The sequence below is a fragment of the Epinephelus lanceolatus genome, chromosome 7 (genome assembly GCF_041903045.1).
Source record: "Epinephelus lanceolatus isolate andai-2023 chromosome 7, ASM4190304v1, whole genome shotgun sequence".
Taxonomy (NCBI): Eukaryota; Metazoa; Chordata; class Actinopteri; order Perciformes; family Serranidae; genus Epinephelus; species Epinephelus lanceolatus.
In genome coordinates, this window is record NC_135740.1 from 28,142,765 (window position 1) to 28,161,157 (window position 18,393).

General features: G+C 41.2%; 1 protein-coding gene across 2 annotated transcripts; it reads right to left on the reverse strand.

The window, feature by feature from the left end:
* Positions 1–3,892: 3,892 nt before the first annotated feature.
* Positions 3,893–18,282, reverse strand: kcnk4a (potassium channel, subfamily K, member 4a). 2 transcript variants are annotated; one of them, XM_078169395.1, is made up of 8 exons: positions 17,624–18,282; positions 13,741–13,890; positions 11,933–12,231; positions 9,954–10,071; positions 9,183–9,352; positions 6,786–6,972; positions 5,869–6,005; positions 3,893–5,362 (listed from the first exon to the last, which is right to left on the reverse strand). In XM_078169395.1, exons 3-8 carry the CDS (start codon positions 12,119–12,121, stop codon positions 4,265–4,267), a joined length of 1,899 nt encoding a protein of 632 aa, XP_078025521.1. In that variant the 5' UTR covers positions 12,122–12,231; positions 13,741–13,890; positions 17,624–18,282; the 3' UTR covers positions 3,893–4,264. The 2 variants fall into 2 exon arrangements, with proteins under 2 accessions (XP_078025521.1, XP_033485886.2); XM_033629995.2 differs by having other exon boundaries at positions 9,192–9,352; positions 17,624–18,280.
* Positions 18,283–18,393: the final 111 nt, after the last annotated feature.

An 18,393-nucleotide genomic window follows, 5' to 3' on the forward strand; every position in this document is an offset into this window, starting at 1 on the left:
GGTGCTGCGATGATAAAGTACTGTTGTTGTGGTTTAAGTTTTCCACCCACTACAGGGTTTTTCCCCCCGGGGATTTTTTTAGCCGAGGTGGTAAGCCACCCAGATCCTGGTACATTGTTCCTTGTGATCAATTTTGTTTGTAGAAGACGTTCTAAACAAGTCACACTTTTTAAAATAAGTGTCATTTGCTGTGTAAAAAACTGCTCTCATTCTCTGGTCTTTTTCCCTTTTGATGTTGTATTTCGTAAAAGAGTGATGTATTTTCTAACTGGTTTCAAGCGAGGTAGCCCACCTACGCTATAAAGCCCTGCACTGAATTTAAAGCTATTAGTCAGTCGCCAACAGTTCACCTCACAAAGCCAACTTAAATCTTAGAGTTAATGCTGAAAATGCCTGCTGAGAATTGATTGAGCTCAGCGGCTGAAACACAGATCAACAAAGTAGATAATTATGTGTAATGATGTCTGGATAATGATGAGACTTAAAGCCTCTTAAAACCAGTGAAACTTGTGACCAACTGTTTACGCACCAGGTGTGGTTGATTTTTAAAAGGAAGGATAATTCCCTCATTTGAAAGGCCTTGTTATCCCTCTCTTTCAAGTGGAAACAGACAACTTATCAACCCTCCCTCTAGCGTTTCACAGTGGTATTGCTGTTGGCACTGTGAAGACAAGCGGATCAATTTCCATTTTTCTCAGAGCATAGCTACTACCAACAACACAGGACACAGCAGGGCTGGCTGATAAAACAATGTCAATAGGTGATTGCGATAAAACTTATGACGATAGCGATCATATACTTTGGGATTTTTCCATGATATGAAAAGATCTGACAGTCTCTCTCCTCTGCCTCTACACTCAGTGTCGCTGCCTGTTTGCAGGAAGGAAGGGCTATGCTCCACTCTCACTACATGGAGAGCAGTAATTTGCTGCTTCCTTTAAAACGTCCAGTCTGCAAGATTTTGGGGGATTTAGTGGCATCTAGCTGTGAGGGCTGCAGATTGCAACCAGCCGAAACTTCTCTAGGTTAGAATTCCTTTAGTGTTTATTGTTCAGGAGGTTTTTACTGGTAGCCGAATTATCTGCAGAGGTCTCCTCCTCTCCAAAAAAATGGACCAGGTGATTTAAACTGCTAAAAACACTGAACAAAGCAGTTTCACATTTAAAAAATCAGCGTTTTTCCAAGTGTCTGTCATGGAGGGGTCGCTAATTATGGTGCGAAAACGCAAAAACACGAATGGCCCTATCAAGAGTCAGTGTTTGGTTTGTCCATTCTGGGCTATTGTAGTAACATGGCAGTGCAACATTTCATATTCCATAGACAAAGACCCGCTCCCTATGTAACGTCTCCTTCTGAGGTAACAAAACAAAGTGATTATTATTTTTAGGTGACTTTTAAACACTAAAGAAAACAGTTATGAATATTGTATTCCATGTCTGCCAATATATCCCCCTAAATCCCACACACTGGACCTTTAATCCACACCCAGTTAGTTTTACATTGCCACGGAGCTTGTTAAGCTTCAGTGCTGAAAGCGAACTCGCATCATCCCCCAAAGTTGAAGAAATTGTTGACAAAACACTAACACCACATCAATAATATAGAAGTCAGCAGCGACAAAGCGTGGCTTAAGACAGCCTGCAAAATATGCCATCAGTTGGTGCCAGCCAAGATGAGAAACACAACAAACCAAGAGAGTTACAGATGTGACTAAGGTTCTATGAATTTTGGATGACTACCACCTGATAGTAACTGTCAAGAACTTACACTGATACTCTTTGGTAACTGGAGATAGTTACCAAATCCAACAGTAAAATTGCTGCACCTGTTTCTCCTCCTCTATTAGTGCAGACTGGCTGGATGGGAGCATGGGTTGCTAACGTTAGCCTACGGAGCACTGCTAGTGGCCCGGTAATGAGGTGGTGTTCTTTGTTATTTGATGACTTGTTTGATCGACTGATAGCGTAAAACTTGAACAAATTGTGAGCATCCTCAAAACCGCAGAAGGATGCCTGTAGCCCATGCAAGAGAAAGCAACACTCATTTCATGTCTGTTTACCAAAACACAAACATGGATGACTCTTAGTGACTTATCAGGGTGTTGAAGGGTTGTCCCTTTTCACTGAGTAAGTTTTAACCACTTTCCCTCGCAGCTCTGTTTCAAGGGGCAAGGTGGCACTCAAAAACAAGGGGCAGGGGTTAAACTATGAAATGGGATTAGGCCTTTGTCGTGTTTACTGTTTGAGAATCAGAAGCAAAAACCAGTGACAGCCCAGTGAATCATGCAGTTATTCAGACATACAGTACAGGCCAAAAGTTTGGACACACCTTCTCATTCAATGCTTTTTCTTTATTTTCATGACTATTTACATTGTAGATTCTCACTGAAGGCATCAAAACTATGAATGAACACATGTGGAGTTATGTACTTAACAAAAAAAGGTGAAATAACTGAAAACATGTTTTATATTCTAGTTTCTTCAAAATAGCCACCCTTTGCTCTGATTACTGCTTTGCACACTCTTGGCATTCTCTCGATGAGCTTCAAGAGGTAGTCACCTGAAATGGTTTCCACTTCACAGGTGTGCCTTATCAGGGTTAATTAGTGGAATTTCTTGCTTTATCAATGGGGTTGGGACCATCAGTTGTGTTGTGCAGAAGTCAGGTTAATACACAGCCGACAGCCCTATTGGACAACTGTTAAAATTCATATTATGGCAAGAACCAATCAGCTAACTAAAGAAAAACGAGTGGCCATCATTACTTTAAGAAATGAAGGTCAGTCAGTCTGGAAAATTGCAAAAACTTTAAATGTGTCCCCAAGTGGAGTCGCAAAAACCATCAAGCGCTACAACGAAACTGGCACACATGAGGACCGACCCAGGAAAGGAAGACCAAGAGTCACCTCTGCTTCTGAGGATAAGTTCATCCGAGTCACCAGCCTCAGAAATCGCAAGTTAACAGCAGCTCAGATCAGAGACCAGATGAATGCCACACAGAGTTCTAGCAGCAGACCCATCTCTAGAACAACTGTTAAGAGGAGACTGCGCGAATCAGGCCTTCATGGTCAAATAGCTGCTAGGAAACCACTGCTAAGGAGAGGCAACAAGCAGAAGAGATTTGTTTGGGCCAAGAAACACAAGGAATGGACATTAGACCAGTGGAAATCTGTGCTTTGGTCTGATGAGTCCAAATTTGAGATCTTTGGTTCCAACCGCCGTGTCTTTGTGAGACGCAGAAAAGGTGAACGGATGGATTCCACATGCCTGGTTCCCACTGTGAAGCATGGAGGAGGAGGTGTGATGGTGTGGGGGTGTTTTGCTGGTGACACTGTTGGGGATTTATTCAAAATTGAAGGCACACTGAACCAGCATGGCTACCACAGCATCCTGCAGCGACATGCCATCCCATCCGGTTTGCGTTTAGTTGGACGATCATTTATTTTTCAACAGGACAATGACCCCAAACACACCTCCAGGCTGTGTAAGGGCTATTTGACCAAGAAGGAGAGTGATGGAGTGCTGCGGCAGATGACCTGGCCTCCACAGTCACCGGACCTGAACCCAATCGAGATGGTTTGGGGTGAGCTGGACCGCAGAGTGAAGGCAAAGGGGCCAACAAGTGCTAAACACCTCTGGGAACTCCTTCAAGACTGTTGGAAAACCATTTCAGGTGACTACCTCTTGAAGCTCATGGAGAGAATGCCAAGAGTGTGCAAAGCAGTAATCAGAGCAAAGGGTGGCTATTTTGAAGAAACTAGAATATAAAACATGTTTTCAGTTATTTCACCTTTTTTTGTTAAGTACATAACTCCACATGTGTTCATTCATCGTTTTGATGCCTTCAGTGAGAATCTACAATGTAAATAGTCATGAAAATAAAGAAAACGCATTGAATGAGAAGGTGTGTCCAAACTTTTGGCCTGTACTGTACATTAGGTTCATGTCTCTTCGTCCTCTTGTCTGAAGGAAGCAGTGGTCAATCATGTACATATTACAGCCCTCATGAAGGATTTCCTGTCCTGAACAAATGTCCATGTAGCTTTGACAAGTCACAAAGTAACAAAGCAAAACTTGTGGGCTGACTTTGTGAGGCTAGACCTTAAATACTAAAAATATCCTGGATGATTAGCGATATCCATCATGGTGAAATGTGCATGTGGTATGTTCTGTATGTTCTAAGTAGTTGGAGTGTGACGTCTGTTATAAACCCGCAGCTTTATGTCACATCTTGACTTGGCACCGTGTTCTGAGTGTAGGTGCTGTCAGAGTGTTGGAGTCGAACCTGCCCGGTTTTCTTGGGGTCCATCTGAAACAGAGGATTCAGGAGGTGGTGTGGGAGGATTCGATGGTGGCTGCATATCACTGCTGAGCCTTCTCACCTGCAGGGGGCTCCACCTGTGTGGCAACTGCCTCCTCATGCTCCTCCTCTTTGGCTTTCGCGGCCGTCTCTTCCTCTCCTCGTTTGCTCCTGGTTGGGCCCGGTCGCTCAGAGTGTCTGAGGACTCGTCGATGTACGCCAGGTTCTCTCCGAAGAAATCCAGCAGCTGGCAGCTGGGTGAGGAGGCAGCGTGGAGGGGAGGTGAGGGAAGGACGATTGAGTGGCGAGGAAGAGGACAGGAAGGGGGAGGACGGTGGAAGCGGGCATGCAAACCAGGAGCAGGTGCAAATCCACAGCTTTTGTCTACAGAGATACATTTCTCTGCTAGAATCAGTTTGTCTTTTTCTTGTGCTGTGTTCATGTCTGCGGCCCTCACTCTTCCCTCCTCCATGCTGCCAACTGTATGGCAGGGCTGGTACTTCTGGAGCGCCATAAAGGATGAGGAGACTGAGGACATATCTGATCTGGAGTCAAAAGGAGACTCGGATCCAGAGGGAGATCCTCCATGCATGGCTGCACCTGCTGAGTTCAGCTCCAAGTTGGAGTGGGCCACAGGGAGGGAGAATGAGCGGCCCAGCAGGTGAGGAAACGACCTGGCGTCCGCCTGCAGACCCACAGCGGGGTCAACCCTCAATGCAGGCCCTGCTCTCGGGACTGTTCCAACTCCAGCAGCACTGACCAGTGGCATGACCTTCACCACCGCCGCCCTCTCAAGAGACGAATGGGTCTCCAGTTGGCTCATGGAGCTGGAGAGGCCGGCCCAACGGTTTGGCAGGTGTCCATTCTCAGATCCTCCTCGAACCAAGTATCCCAGAGTGCCCTGGGCTCCACGACGGATGCGGCGACGCTCACTGCGTTTCCAGCGCCGGCGCTGCAGGAGGAAAGGGTCGTTGAACTCCAGAGGGTTTGGGATGCGGAAGTCCATGGACATGTTCTGGATGTTCTGGGTCCAGTCTGTGGCGTGGGCCCTCAGCTCCTCCATCTGAGATTGGGAGAGACACAAAATCAACTTATAAAGAAGATGAAGTGCAGCTCCTCCTCTCTACTGTATAGAATTTACACCGAATCAGTTGAATCTGACATTAAACAGACTTCATCGAGCCAGCTCCCCGGTACAAAGTCCATGAAATGTCTGACTATCTAAGGGTAAAAAAGAAGGGTCAAGTGTAAGTAGAGAGACGTCAAGATTCGGGAACTTCTGTTGGTATGGGCCAAGGCAAAATCGTGAAACAAATTCAGGGAACAGCAAGAGACTCTGTTGTTTATGACAAAATTAAGAACTGGGTACATGACTGCGGTGTAATCTGCATCAGATCCTGCCTCCTGCACATCTACCCAGGTGCCACCCTTTGCCTAAACTGAACAAAGTATTCCCAGCAGGTGAGAGCTCTTCAGACACAGTCTCCTGGTGTGTGCCACATTTATGAAAGAGAAACTCTGCACCTGATTCTCTGTTAGTTAGTAAGAGAAAATGGCTATATCTTTTACCTCAGCACGGGTCCTCTTAGACAGCACCCTCAGCCAGTTGCCTATCATGGTGAGGATTGAGGCAAAGTAGGCGAGACCAAACACTATCCACAACCACACCAGAGGCTTGAAGAACCAGTTGCTGCCATCACGACCGCCTGGACACAGAGAAAATTGACTTTTAATGTGATGTACTGTTCCACTGATCCACACTGAGATGCAGTATTCCGCGATTTTTCACGACATACTCTACTATGACGTTTATTTGTGATTTTTCACAACATACTCTATGATGTTTTCTGTGATTTTTCACAACATACTATACTATGAAGTAAATAAATAATCACTTGTTGAGACAATTTGCAATTTTACTTTTTGTGCCTTTTGTAGAGGCAGCAGCTACTTTATTTTAGACTTCCACAGTGTTCCTTTCAAAGCTTTTCACATCACTGATTAATCCACTGATGGTTTCAGCTGTGACTGTGTATATGTTCAATGCTGCACCAAAAGTTCAAATGTGCTGAATGTTGACTTTAGACTGCTGCCACTGAAGATCACAGATCGCATGTATCTATTCAATTACAAATACAGAACAACAAAAAAGGTTTGTTACAAGAAGAGTTAAAAGTCACATCTCCTCAGTGCAGCCCATGGTGGGTCATAACAATTTGCTAAAAACAGTGTTTATAATCCAAACTTTACTTGAAGCCTCTCATCAAAAGGTGCATGTCATGTAGCAGAGTCATTGTTGAGTAATTTTCAGTTATCATACTGTTTCCTTGAATGATTTTTAAACACCTGATCCACCAGAAGAAAGATACAAGACTGAAAAATAAACAGAAATTTGTTCTCAACCACCCTGTTGTCTACACTGATCAAATAAAACATGTTTGTGTGTGTGTGTGTGTGTGTGTGTGTGCGCGCGCGCATGTCAATACCTGGTACATAGTCTCCAAAGCCAACAGTGGTCAGAGTGATGACCACAAAGTAGAGCGACTCCAGAAAGGACCAGTCCTCCACTTTCTGAAACACGACTGTCGGCACAGCAAGGAAGATCAGACAACCAATCAGGATGGAGAGAACCGCTGAGATCACACGCACAGTGGTCGGCCTGACCTTACGCTTCTGAGAGACAGACAGATAAAAGCAAACACAGAGACAGAATGAATGATAATAAATACTAATGACAATAATGATGGATTTAATGAAACATGTTTGCTCTTTTTCAGATATGATTTTGACTCAGTTAATGCTGAATTATTTCCTCTGTAACATATACATCCTTATCTAATATAAGTATGAGGGACAAGTGTTGGTATTTTTTTGTCTGTTATTAATAAATGAATAAATATACAAATAAAATAGATAGATGACACACTATACTACGACTTATTTTCATGATTTTTGACAACATACTATACTATGACTTTTTTTTATCATGATTTTGGACGACATACTATACTATGACTTTTTCATGGTTTTTGACAACATATTATTCTATGACTTTTTCATGGTTTTGACAACATACTATACTATGACGTTATTTCATGGTTTTTGATGACATACTATACTATGACTTTTTTTTCATGGTTTTTGACAACATACTATACTATGACTTTTTTTTCATGGTTTTTGACAACATACTATACTATGACGTTATTTCATGGTTTTTGATGACATACTATACTATGACGTTATTTCATGGTTTTTGACGACATACTATACTATGACTTTTTTTTTTCATGATTTTGACGACATAATATACTATGACTTTTTTTCAAGGTTTTTGACAACATACTATACTATGACTTTTTTTCATGGTTTTTGACAACATACTATACTATGACGTTATTTCATGGTTTTTGACGACATACTATACTATGACTTTTTTTTTTCATGATTTTGACGACATAATATACTATGACTTTTTTTCAAGGTTTTTGACGACATACTATACTATGACTTTTTTTCATGATTTTGGACGACATACTATACTATGACTTTTTTTCAAGGTTTTTGACAACATATTATTCTATGACTTTTTTCATGATTTTGGATGACATACTATACTATGACTTTTTTTCAAGGTTTTTGACAACATACTATACTATGACTTTTTTTCAAGGTTTTTGACAACATACTATACTATGACTTTTTTTCATGATTTTGGATGACATACTATACTATGACTTTTTTTCAAGGTTTTTGACAACATACTATACTATGACTTTTTTTCATGATTTTGGACGACATACTATACTATGACTTTTTTCATGATTTTGGACGACATACTATACTATGACTTTTTTTCATGGTTTTTCACAACATATTATTCTATGACTTTTTTTCATGATTTTGGACGACATAATATACTATGACTTTTTTCATGGTTTTTGACAACATACTTTACTATGATGTTTTTTCATGACTTTGGACGACATACTATACTATGACTTTTTTTCATGATTTTGGATGACATACTATACTATGATGTTTTTTCATGGTTTTTGATGACATGTTATACTATGACGTTTTTTCATGATTTTTGAGGACATGCTATACTATGACTTTTTTTCATGATTTTTGATGACATGCTATACTATGACGTTTTTTCATGATTTTTGAGGACATGCTATACTATGACCTTTTTTCATGATTTTTGACGTAAATAAATAATCACTTGTTGAGACAGTTTGCAATTTTACTTATTGTGCCTCTTGTAGAGGCAGCAGCTACTTTCAGCGTCTTTATTTCGCACTTCCACAGTGTTCCTTCCTTCAGAACAAGCTGAAATATTTTTTATTATAACTACAGTAATATACACTGAGATCAATGACTGTATATAAAGCTGGATGGAATAACAGCTCCCCCAAAACCACACTATATAGGTCATAAACCCTGCCCCTCTCCATGTTAACAGGTGGGCAAAACTAAGAACTCAATGGACACGTCAAAGTAATTTTCCCAAAGATAGTTTTCTTTCATTTCAGGTAGTTCTTATCACGCTGATGTTTGTTCAAGTGTTAATTTTCTGATAAGTTTGGTGATAACTAGTTATCTAATGCAATAAAAAAGGGGTGTGGAGTGCCTGTATCCAGGATATTTTGGCTTATGGGAGGAAGTAGAGATGTGTCATTCACCATACATATACAGTCCATGGCTTAAACTAATAATAATTGTTTACATCCCGGTCGGAGGTTCTTGGTTTCTTAACCAGAAAATCAACCTTGATATTTCCTGCTAAGACAGCAGTAAAAAAAAAAAAGAGGTCTGGGCCTTGTAGGTTTGAATCTTAGATTCAGACAGCTGAGGTTTGGTTTCTATGCAGGACAGACCATTCTCACCAGGAAGAGGGTCTCAATCTTGGCTACAGCTCTCCTCAGCACCGTGCCCATGTGGTCACCCACTCCAGCCAGCAGTATGCCAAACATGGGGATTCCAACCAGGGCGTAGCACACACAGAACAACTGGCCGTACCATGTCCGAGGAGACAGGTTCCCAAAACCTGTTAAAAAATAAAAGAATAGAGGGACCCTCAGCTATTTACAAATATCATCAATAACTTCCATTTACAACAGACCGGAGACTGAATTCTGAGATGTCTTTCGGACTAATATGAGAGTAGAGCTCATGACACATTAATTTTAGATGCCTAGTGTTAAAGAGGAGTGGAGGAATGTCAAATAAGAAAAGTCCAGCACATCTGTTATGTTGACACTATAAATCTTTGAGTGGCATTCATAAATGGATAAAAAATGATGTCACTACATATATTTTTTGTTTAGATCGACCCAACTTTAAAAAATTAAATCTACCACTTAGTTCTTTAGCTCATGGAGACTAATCTTCAACTACGGAGATATTTTTGAGTCAATCTCCGAAACTCAACAGTCAAATAACTTCAGTTTTGATTGCCAAGATGATGAAAGGATTACGTATTTTCAGAATTAAACTCAGATCATTTTAACATCACAGGAGCTCTCAGTGATATGTTTGTTCTCCTGTTAAACATTTCCACATCGTATCAGGTATATATACTCAATTAAAAGAGCATTTCAGAGTTGTCGGATCTTCAAAGTGCAGCCTGAAGGTGAGTCTCCACCTACCTATGGTGGTGATGATGGTACCACAGAAGAAGATGGCGGAGGCCAGGTCCCAGCGCGTGGTAAAGTTGGCATTATGGTTGTTCACATCCAGGCCTGCCTCCACCGCAGACACCACTCCCTGCAGGGGCGGGATGTAATTTATTTAACTGTACTGTTTTCTTCCAACACAAGTCTGTACACAAATCTCAGGTATCAGAAAGGCTGGGATTTACAGGAACTTAAAGTTATGTATCGGTTGGATTGTTTTACATGGTTTATGCCAGTAGTGAAAAAAGTATTCAAAACCGTTATCTATGTACGTACAATTATTTTGAGATACTCCAGTAATTATACAAATTTGTGTTGCATGACTTTTCCACTTTTCTTCTTTCCTCTACCAGTAATCATCTTGTGACCCTTTAAAGGGGGTCAGAAACCACCACACTAAACTGAACAACTGTATATGAAGAAATCAAAATTACATCTCTACCTGCTACAACAGTAAAATACTTCTTTTGCACTGTTTTTTCAGTTTTAAAGGAATACTACACCTGCAAAATCACCACTTGTGTATCACTTACTCAACGAGTTACCTTGATTTCATGGCTCACAGCATGCCTCCATGGTTAACGGAGAATCCAAAAGAGGTGAACATTTCTCATGAATTCAAGTAAAGGGGGGACCACAAAACTATATCAAGACATCTGTTACAAACTCTAACACAACTCATGCAGTATAATCCAAGTGTCATTTATCCAGTCGTATGCTCAGTACTCCCCAAACACATTTATTTTCACTAAAAACGTTACAATATTAAACACTTCCACCTACGGGCAGCATGCCATGAGCTTACCTGAGCATGTGCGTGCATATGAGCTCCACTCCAGTAGAGGTCAAATGCATGCACGTGCCCAGACACACTAGTCAGCCGTGTACGAGTCTATGTGTACTTATGTTTAATCATCATTAGGTTGCAGTGAAAATGCTTGTATTTAGGAAGTACTGAGCATACGACTGGATAAATGAGACCTGGATTATACTGCAGGAGCTGAGAGAGAATTTGTAGACAAATGTTTTAATATAGTTCCCCATCTACCTCAATTAATGAGGAATCTTCTCCTTTTTTGGAGAAAGTTTTCTCCATGAATTCAACATCACCACTGGGTGGTTCCCAAGCTGGGGGTCAGGCCCCTTTAAAGAGTAACAGGATGATTAATGGGAGAGGAAAGATGAAGGAAGGTTGTTACAGACATCTTATGTAAAGGTCAAATGCCACAAACTGATGCTTTAATCCTTGATAATATGCTGAATTTTGCCTTCAAGTTATCTTTTTTTTATGAAACCTTAATATGAAAAGTTACTGGTAACTGTCAAATAAATGTAGTGAAGTAAAATATACAGTGTGTGCAGTAAAGTGGAAGAATAAAGTAGAGAAAATGTAGTAGTACTTCAAAGGTCTAAGCATGATATTGTAACTCAGTGTAACCTCCGTTAGCCGCGAGTTCTGTCCACTGGCTGCTTAGAGCTCACGTTAACTATCCCTCCTCCTGCAGATATCAATGCGGATTTGTTGTTCAGTATGTAGCATTATCAGAGAATAAATAGGGTGCATCCCCTGAAGTGACAGTCCTGAAGGCGTCCAGAGGAACATCTCTGCTTGTCCCAAACACGTTTTCTATTGTTAGTTTCAAGTCCTGATTTTTAGCCCGCACAAAATTGATGTGACACGGAAAAACATCGGCCACTGACATCAGTGAGTGTCATCTTATTTGCTGATAGGCTGATGGCAGCCAACAAGGCAAATACTGACACCAATGTGTGGTCGATAAATCGGTGCATACCTAGGTGCTTTATAAATAAACTGTCAAGTTAAAACTAAAAGAGCAAAAAACAAGAGCAAGAGAAAATACTGAACTTGTGTGTTTGATGTTGTGGCTACCTTTAACTAGTCATTGTGGGAGGGATTACGTCATGAGACTGCTTAGTGTGTTCAGTGATACCTTCAAAAGCTTCTGGAACTCCAGCTCGGTGACGCAGGTGTTGTTATCGAGGAAGGTGTTCCTGGTAGTGATCAGTTTATCGTACGCCGAACTCTCCTCCGGGAGCTCCAGGGTGCTGAAAACAAGCGCTCCCATCACCAGGTACAGCACGACCCCCGCCAGCAGGGCCACAAGGGTGGTACACCGCATTTTCTCTCCGTCGACCCCCCCTGCCCCTCCAGGGTTAGGGGGTCAGAGCTCAGAGGCCAGGATCTCAGTCAGGATACACTGTGGCACAGCTGGCCATAAACAGGAAGTTCCTTTAAAGAGGTACTGTATGTGAGCACAAAGTGTTCTTGGAAGGCTGACAGACATTAACAACATTTATTTATACATCTGTGCGTCAAACCGAAGAGACGGTCACTGACAGGAAAGGTCCTGTGTTAAGAGCTGACAAGGTATAAAATAAATAAACTTCAACACATCTTAGAGTAGGTGGGTTAGCAGTCATGTGACGCCACTGACACTGGTGTTAAGGAGCACTCCAGCAATTTAGTTTTGAACTTCTCCATTACAAACTATGAGCTCACGAGAGACAGATTTAAGCAGACGGTTTAAACTGAGGCAGCAGAGGCAGAGGTACCCAGCCTTTCATCCACTGGATGGTTCAACCTCCAAATACACTGGATCCTACATTTCCCATTATGTTGCGTTCATATCAACATCCAAGTCCTTATTATGACTTGGTAACTTTTTTCTGAAAGCTCTGATATATCCGATTTGGAACTCCTCTGACTTATCTTTGCACTACTGTAAGATTGTCAGAATCACAATGGACGATTTTAAGAATCCAATGCTTCTCAAAGTCAAGAAAGGATCCCTAAATGGCTGCATTTCAAGGACACTACGTCATCGAATCCCACTGAAGGACTGTTCCAATGTCTAGGACCCTTTATATTCTACCAAGGACCAAGTCCATTGTTCAGAGTATTTTCAAGGATGCCTGTCCTTACCATCTGCTCTCTTAGAGCAACCACAATCCTGTACACATGATGCGTTGATCCCGTCTCCTGATTAGCAACAAGGAAAATAAGCTTTCAGTTATTTCACCTCAGCTTCTTCTTCCTTGCCAAAAACTGGTACCTCCATCACCCACAATGCAACGCGAACACCAACAGTTCAGTCAGAGATTCAGTTCGGTAATGCTGGTAACAGCTAATGTAGTCTCAAACAGAGAGGTCTCACTTCTTCCTGACTCCTCAGATTTTACATCTTCAAACTTGCAGTCTTTAGACCAAACTGACGCTGACTCAGAGAGACTTACGAGTGTTAAAATCACACACATTCATGCATGTGATGACAGTGCAAAGTAGTTGAGTCCTCACAAGACCACCATACAACCACCCTGACATCCCAAGTCACGTGAGTGAGTATAAGACCTTCACTTCCTGGTAAATATCTACACTGTTTAAAACTCACCACTCCCCCAGTTTCTAACACGCCCAATCGGAGATAACCCTTACGACATCATCATGTTTAGTGTTATGGTTATAGTTATTTCAGACTTTTTCAGAGGCGCTGGTTTCAAAGGTTGAGTAGTCCTCCTCATGACAGGTAAACTGATCGTGATGTGGAATACCCCTTTAAGTCACCAGGTACAAAAATCCAATGGCGAAATTCTTAGACTTGTGAAATCTCTCACTCCTAAAATAAGTCCAATGTGGTCACACCCAAATGCAGCAACATTTAAATATTGAAGGGAGCTATTCTTCATGCTTTCTGTGATCTATTTTCAGGTGGTTTTTATGACAGATAGTGAAAAAAAGTACCTGAAGTCACTGACGTCAGGAACTCATCCCATGTTAAAGCTCCACAAATCTTTGTTTCTTCTTTCCTCTTTATCTCTGCTCTGCTTTTTCTCTGGTTCTTGTCTGTCTTCAGTGTTTGGGAGCAAAGGATTGTGGGTCCATCTCCGTCTCCTTCAAGCCATTTGAACATTTAAACAGGACAAAATACAGAAACAAACAGGCAAACACACATATGAAAATGTAAATGCAGGTTGGAGTATAGAGGAACACAGCAGCTTTAGGTTGGTACATGTCCCTGTTCCTCTCTCTGTTTCAGCACAGCATGAGTGGCATTAAATAAGGGTTCACATTGTAGAGGCTTTGTCATAATAACCATGGAGGGACTGACACACACCAGGCTGCCCTGCCAGTGGTTTAACAAACGATTACACTCTGCCAAATCTCCAAACCTACATCTAAAACGCTAATCAAAAACATGTTTATCGCTTATCTACATTTGGCTTCTAATGTTTTCTTTGAACTGTGTTTACCTTTGAGACACACACTCAGACGACTGGGATTTAGGAGCTTCTTGCTCAGGGTCAGCTGGCCCCGGTTGTCTCCACATGGACCATGACAGTGTTCTGACATTTCCCAGAGTCTGGCTGACTGTTAGCATTCTGCGCTAATGGACTGTTGGCTTCAGTTTGTGTGGACAGTCTCGCTCTCTGCCCCTGGCTTCAACACTGACAGATATTATTAGTTATCACTGTCTAAACCTGCGCTGGCATATTTTGATATTTTGCTAAGATATTGAGTGAGGGGGGCTTAGCGAGAGCCGGACTGTGGGTGACTGGCGATGATCTAATCTTAAGTTAAACAGTGGGGGCAGGTGGGGGAATAAATCATGGGGTGGGCTGTTTGAAAAGAAGCACAAGGCTGGGAGAAGATGTATTCTCTCTATTCTTAGGTTTACATTTAAGGCAGGTGTATCAGGCAAATCTGACCAAACTGTAAAGAACGCTGCAAACCTTTCTCTCAACATGATTAGTCACTGGTTTAAAAGTCACGTTAGGCACTCGAAAATGTGCTTTGCTTGCTGCTTCTTCACTGGCATGTCTGAGCTTTACTTTGCAGAGTTTGACAGCAGAAAGCTGTTTTTCCATTCATCTGCTGAAGGAGGAAAGTTGTTCTGTGCTTTAAATCTGTGGTTAACGCGTGTACACACAAGCTGTATTTGTGACATCACAACTAGTTTGGAGCCAATCATGGACCAGTATGCAACTTGTCATGTGATGTGGAAACTTGAACCACATAGTCAATCAAAGTCTATCTTGTGTCTAATGATTGAAGTTCCCCTCCAGACATGTTTTACAGTACATAAAAAATACTCTGTTATCATTTATGTTTCATTTAACATGTTTTTTTCTTTTTTTAAAAGTAAGTCCAGCGCTGCTCGCAGGTGACGGCTGACAAAGCAGTGTGCATCAAAATGGCTACCGTTAGCATTAGAGGAAACATCGGCGATTCAGCCATGTTTTAGCCTCAGTCAGACTCAAATGAGGAGTCTGTTGGGCAACAAAATCGGCAACTAGCAGACGTAGTAGAATAGTGAGAACAGTTGCCATCTGTTATTTGTTTGTTAGCTTGTTAGCTTGCAGGCTAACTGGCAGCAGCTGAAACAGCATTAATAGTTGTGATACATACAATAATGCACACTGCACACTCTACCATGTTTGTTGTTTAAATGTTCACTGTGCTAATGCTAACTCTGCTCTCTGTACTGACAAGTCTGCTCTGCGCTGGAGGTTTCAGGTTTCTTGCCTGTGTTGTGTCAAAATCTGTTCCCCTGTGAATACATGTTTACAGCCATTGGCTTTCTTATAAGCGACGTACCTTATCTATGTTGCCCAGTGTACGTTTGAATCTCAGATTTTAGGGGAGTGCACAGAGATCACGTCCTTCAGTAGGGGAATGTGAAAACACCTCTTTAGTGAAAATTAACTATAGACAGATAGAAGACGAGGTCAGATATTTTAGAAGATATAATTATAAGAAAAACACATTTTTGAGGGGAGGGGGACTTTAAACTTTTCAAATGAATATATTTACATATTCATTCATATTTTGGTCTTTATAATGAGGAAAAAGTAGAAGAATTTTTAACCAGATAACAAAATTTGTTTGTGGGAACAACATAAAAACCAAACAGTATTTAAAGTAGAGTATTGCATATGTAAAAACATGTCTGGGATCTTTAGCATCGTTTTATCACCTTCTAAAAAATGACTTTATGTGATAAGAACTCCTTATGAACATGATTTTGAACTGTTGCAGGAAGTCTGCTTCTGAGAGGGACACATGACTTCTGTTTGGGATCTTAAAGATCTGAGCTATAAACCATGGTTAAACATGATAAATGTTCCTCTGCTCTACAGCAGGAGTTTCACGATGTTCTGGGACTGACGATAACTATGGTATTTGAAAATTAACTACTGCTATGCACGTAATAGTATTACGTTAATAAACCAGGGTCTCGTAAATCATGTCCATGTTTTGACTTTGTCGATTTGTCTCCCTCCCCAGAGGCAATCTGGTTGTCTTTTCACACACCATCAAATGTAATTGCTCTTCCTGTATGCTTTTGTACAATTACAGACTGTCTCTCCACGTCTCTACACTCCTGTTTTGAGTGTAATTAATTTATACATTTCTATTTCTATATCTATATTTCTGAGTTTGATTGATTCTTAGATTGTTTTTGGCAAACAACAGGGATATACAGTGTTTTTGTATAGCGAAGACGATATAAAATATTCCCTTATTTGGTTTAAGAATAATGTTTTAAGGGCATTTCTGTACTTTTCCAACTTTATTAAATGTGTAAGCTCAGTTTGAGACAAAAGAAAGGGTTATTGCATCAATGCTTTTCTGTAGATTTGGTTTATTTGACGTCAGAGAAGAGAAAAGAAAGTTTTTCTGCCATTTCTATCATTACATTTACATACACAGCAACTAGGAAGTAAAGCCAAGTGAAGTAAAACTTACTACTGGGTTCTAGTGACTGTATTATTTCTACTGTAAACCAGTTCACAAACAGAGGCCTGTTTGTGAACGTGACTGTCTGCCTCAGCGGGAGATACAAAGATTTTGTCCCACGCCTTTATCTGCGTAGACAAACCTCTAGAGATAAGTATCACTGGCTGCAGATGAGGATGTAGCATCTACTAAAGAATTTACGCTGCTGGGGAAATAATAAAGCTTCCATAGATGATAAGATATGTGATAGATTATCCCACAGAGTATTTGCCTCTTCTTCAGTGAGCCGACACTCACGTCAGAGGGAGATCACAGGTTACAACACCTGGTTTGCTGGTTTCAGGCTCTGGGAACGAATAATCTGGGTGATCTGGGAAATAATAATAGGACTGTTTGGGTTATACAAGTTGCATTGAAAAGATAAACCAGCCTACATTTCCCTCTGGGGCTATAAAACCGAAAAAGAATATCCCAATTAAACGTTATCAAATGTGGTACCAGTGCTCCCAGAAGCATGGCTGCCTAAATTTTAAAATACAGATTTAAGCTAAGCTACTTTCTAAATTTTGCACTCAAATTACTGTGTTGTCTGTAGTGTCAGGGTTGAGAGAATTCATATTGGCAGGAATGTCAGAGCAGGGGATTGATCGTCTCTTTTTAAATCAGTGTGACAGTCTGCTACTATACTCGGTAACATACAATTAAAAAGAAAGAAAAAAGAATTTTGGAAAGGGCTACGCATGCAAACTGGATCTAAGACCAAGCATCAGTCATGATACAAAAAACAAAAAAACATTTCTGCTTATATAGTGATGATGAAAAACAAAAACACTGATAATACAACTCTCAGAACGCCCCGGGAAGAAATAACTTTTGCATGCCCTACCTTCAGTTTGGAGAAATGTTGCTATCCCAGTTCGTCTCATGCAGCATGTGTCGTTCTCTCACCATCAGGGACTCTGCAAGGAGCTCTGTGCGAGTGTGTGTGTGTTGTGAAAGTGCATGTGTGTTTTCTCCTTGGAAGGTGTTTCCCCATTCTCGTGACCCTACATCACTCGGACAGAGGAAACAGATCGTAGGAGGAGGAGGAGGAGGAGGAGAAGAAAGGGACAAGCCATGTGAAGTCCATTGCAGCGTTGCGAGTGTGATTAAGTGCCGTCACTGCAGAGGAAGAGCAGAGGGCCTTGGAGTTTCCTGAGCTGGACGTGGGGGGGCTTGGCTCTCTAAATCCTCGCCTTTCCAACCTCTGTCTTTTTGGGAAGTAAAACGAGACACTTGTTTCTTTAAAGTTAGAGTTATGGTCCACACCATTTTTTTCCCACTTGAGCAGGATTTGAATCATGAAATAAAACAGACTCTTAAGTTGAGAAGCCCGACTCTTCCGTCGATTCTTTGCTCCTTTAAAGCTTTCAGCACCTTTTCAACAATGTGTTCACAACCAAGAGGAAAAGGGAGAGGACTTTGGTAATTACGGAAATACTTATGTGATTTAACCAAGATATTCCACTTAAACACTTTGAGGCTGTCCTCATTGGACCATAGCACTCATTTAAATGTCCGCCAGCAATAAAAAAAAAAAAAAACTCCTCGACCTCAGCTGACAGCGGACCAAACAGGCCAAATGTCAAGACATGAAAAACAGAGTACACTGACCGA

What these genes read in the sequence shown, in the direction of transcription:
- kcnk4a (XM_078169395.1), bottom strand. Translation starts at nt 12,121, where the DNA reads ATGCGGTGTACCACCCTTGTGGCCCTGCTGGCGGGGGTCGTGCTGTAC. An exon ending in AGTTCCAGAAGCTTTTGAAG is followed by an intron (nt 10,072 to 11,932) that starts GTATCACTGAAC and finishes CCGCCCCTGCAG; the next exon opens with GGAGTGGTGTCTGCGGTGGA. An exon ending in CTAAGAGGACCCGTGCTGAG is followed by an intron (nt 5,363 to 5,868) that starts GTAAAAGATATA and finishes TCCCAATCTCAG; the next exon opens with ATGGAGGAGCTGAGGGCCCA.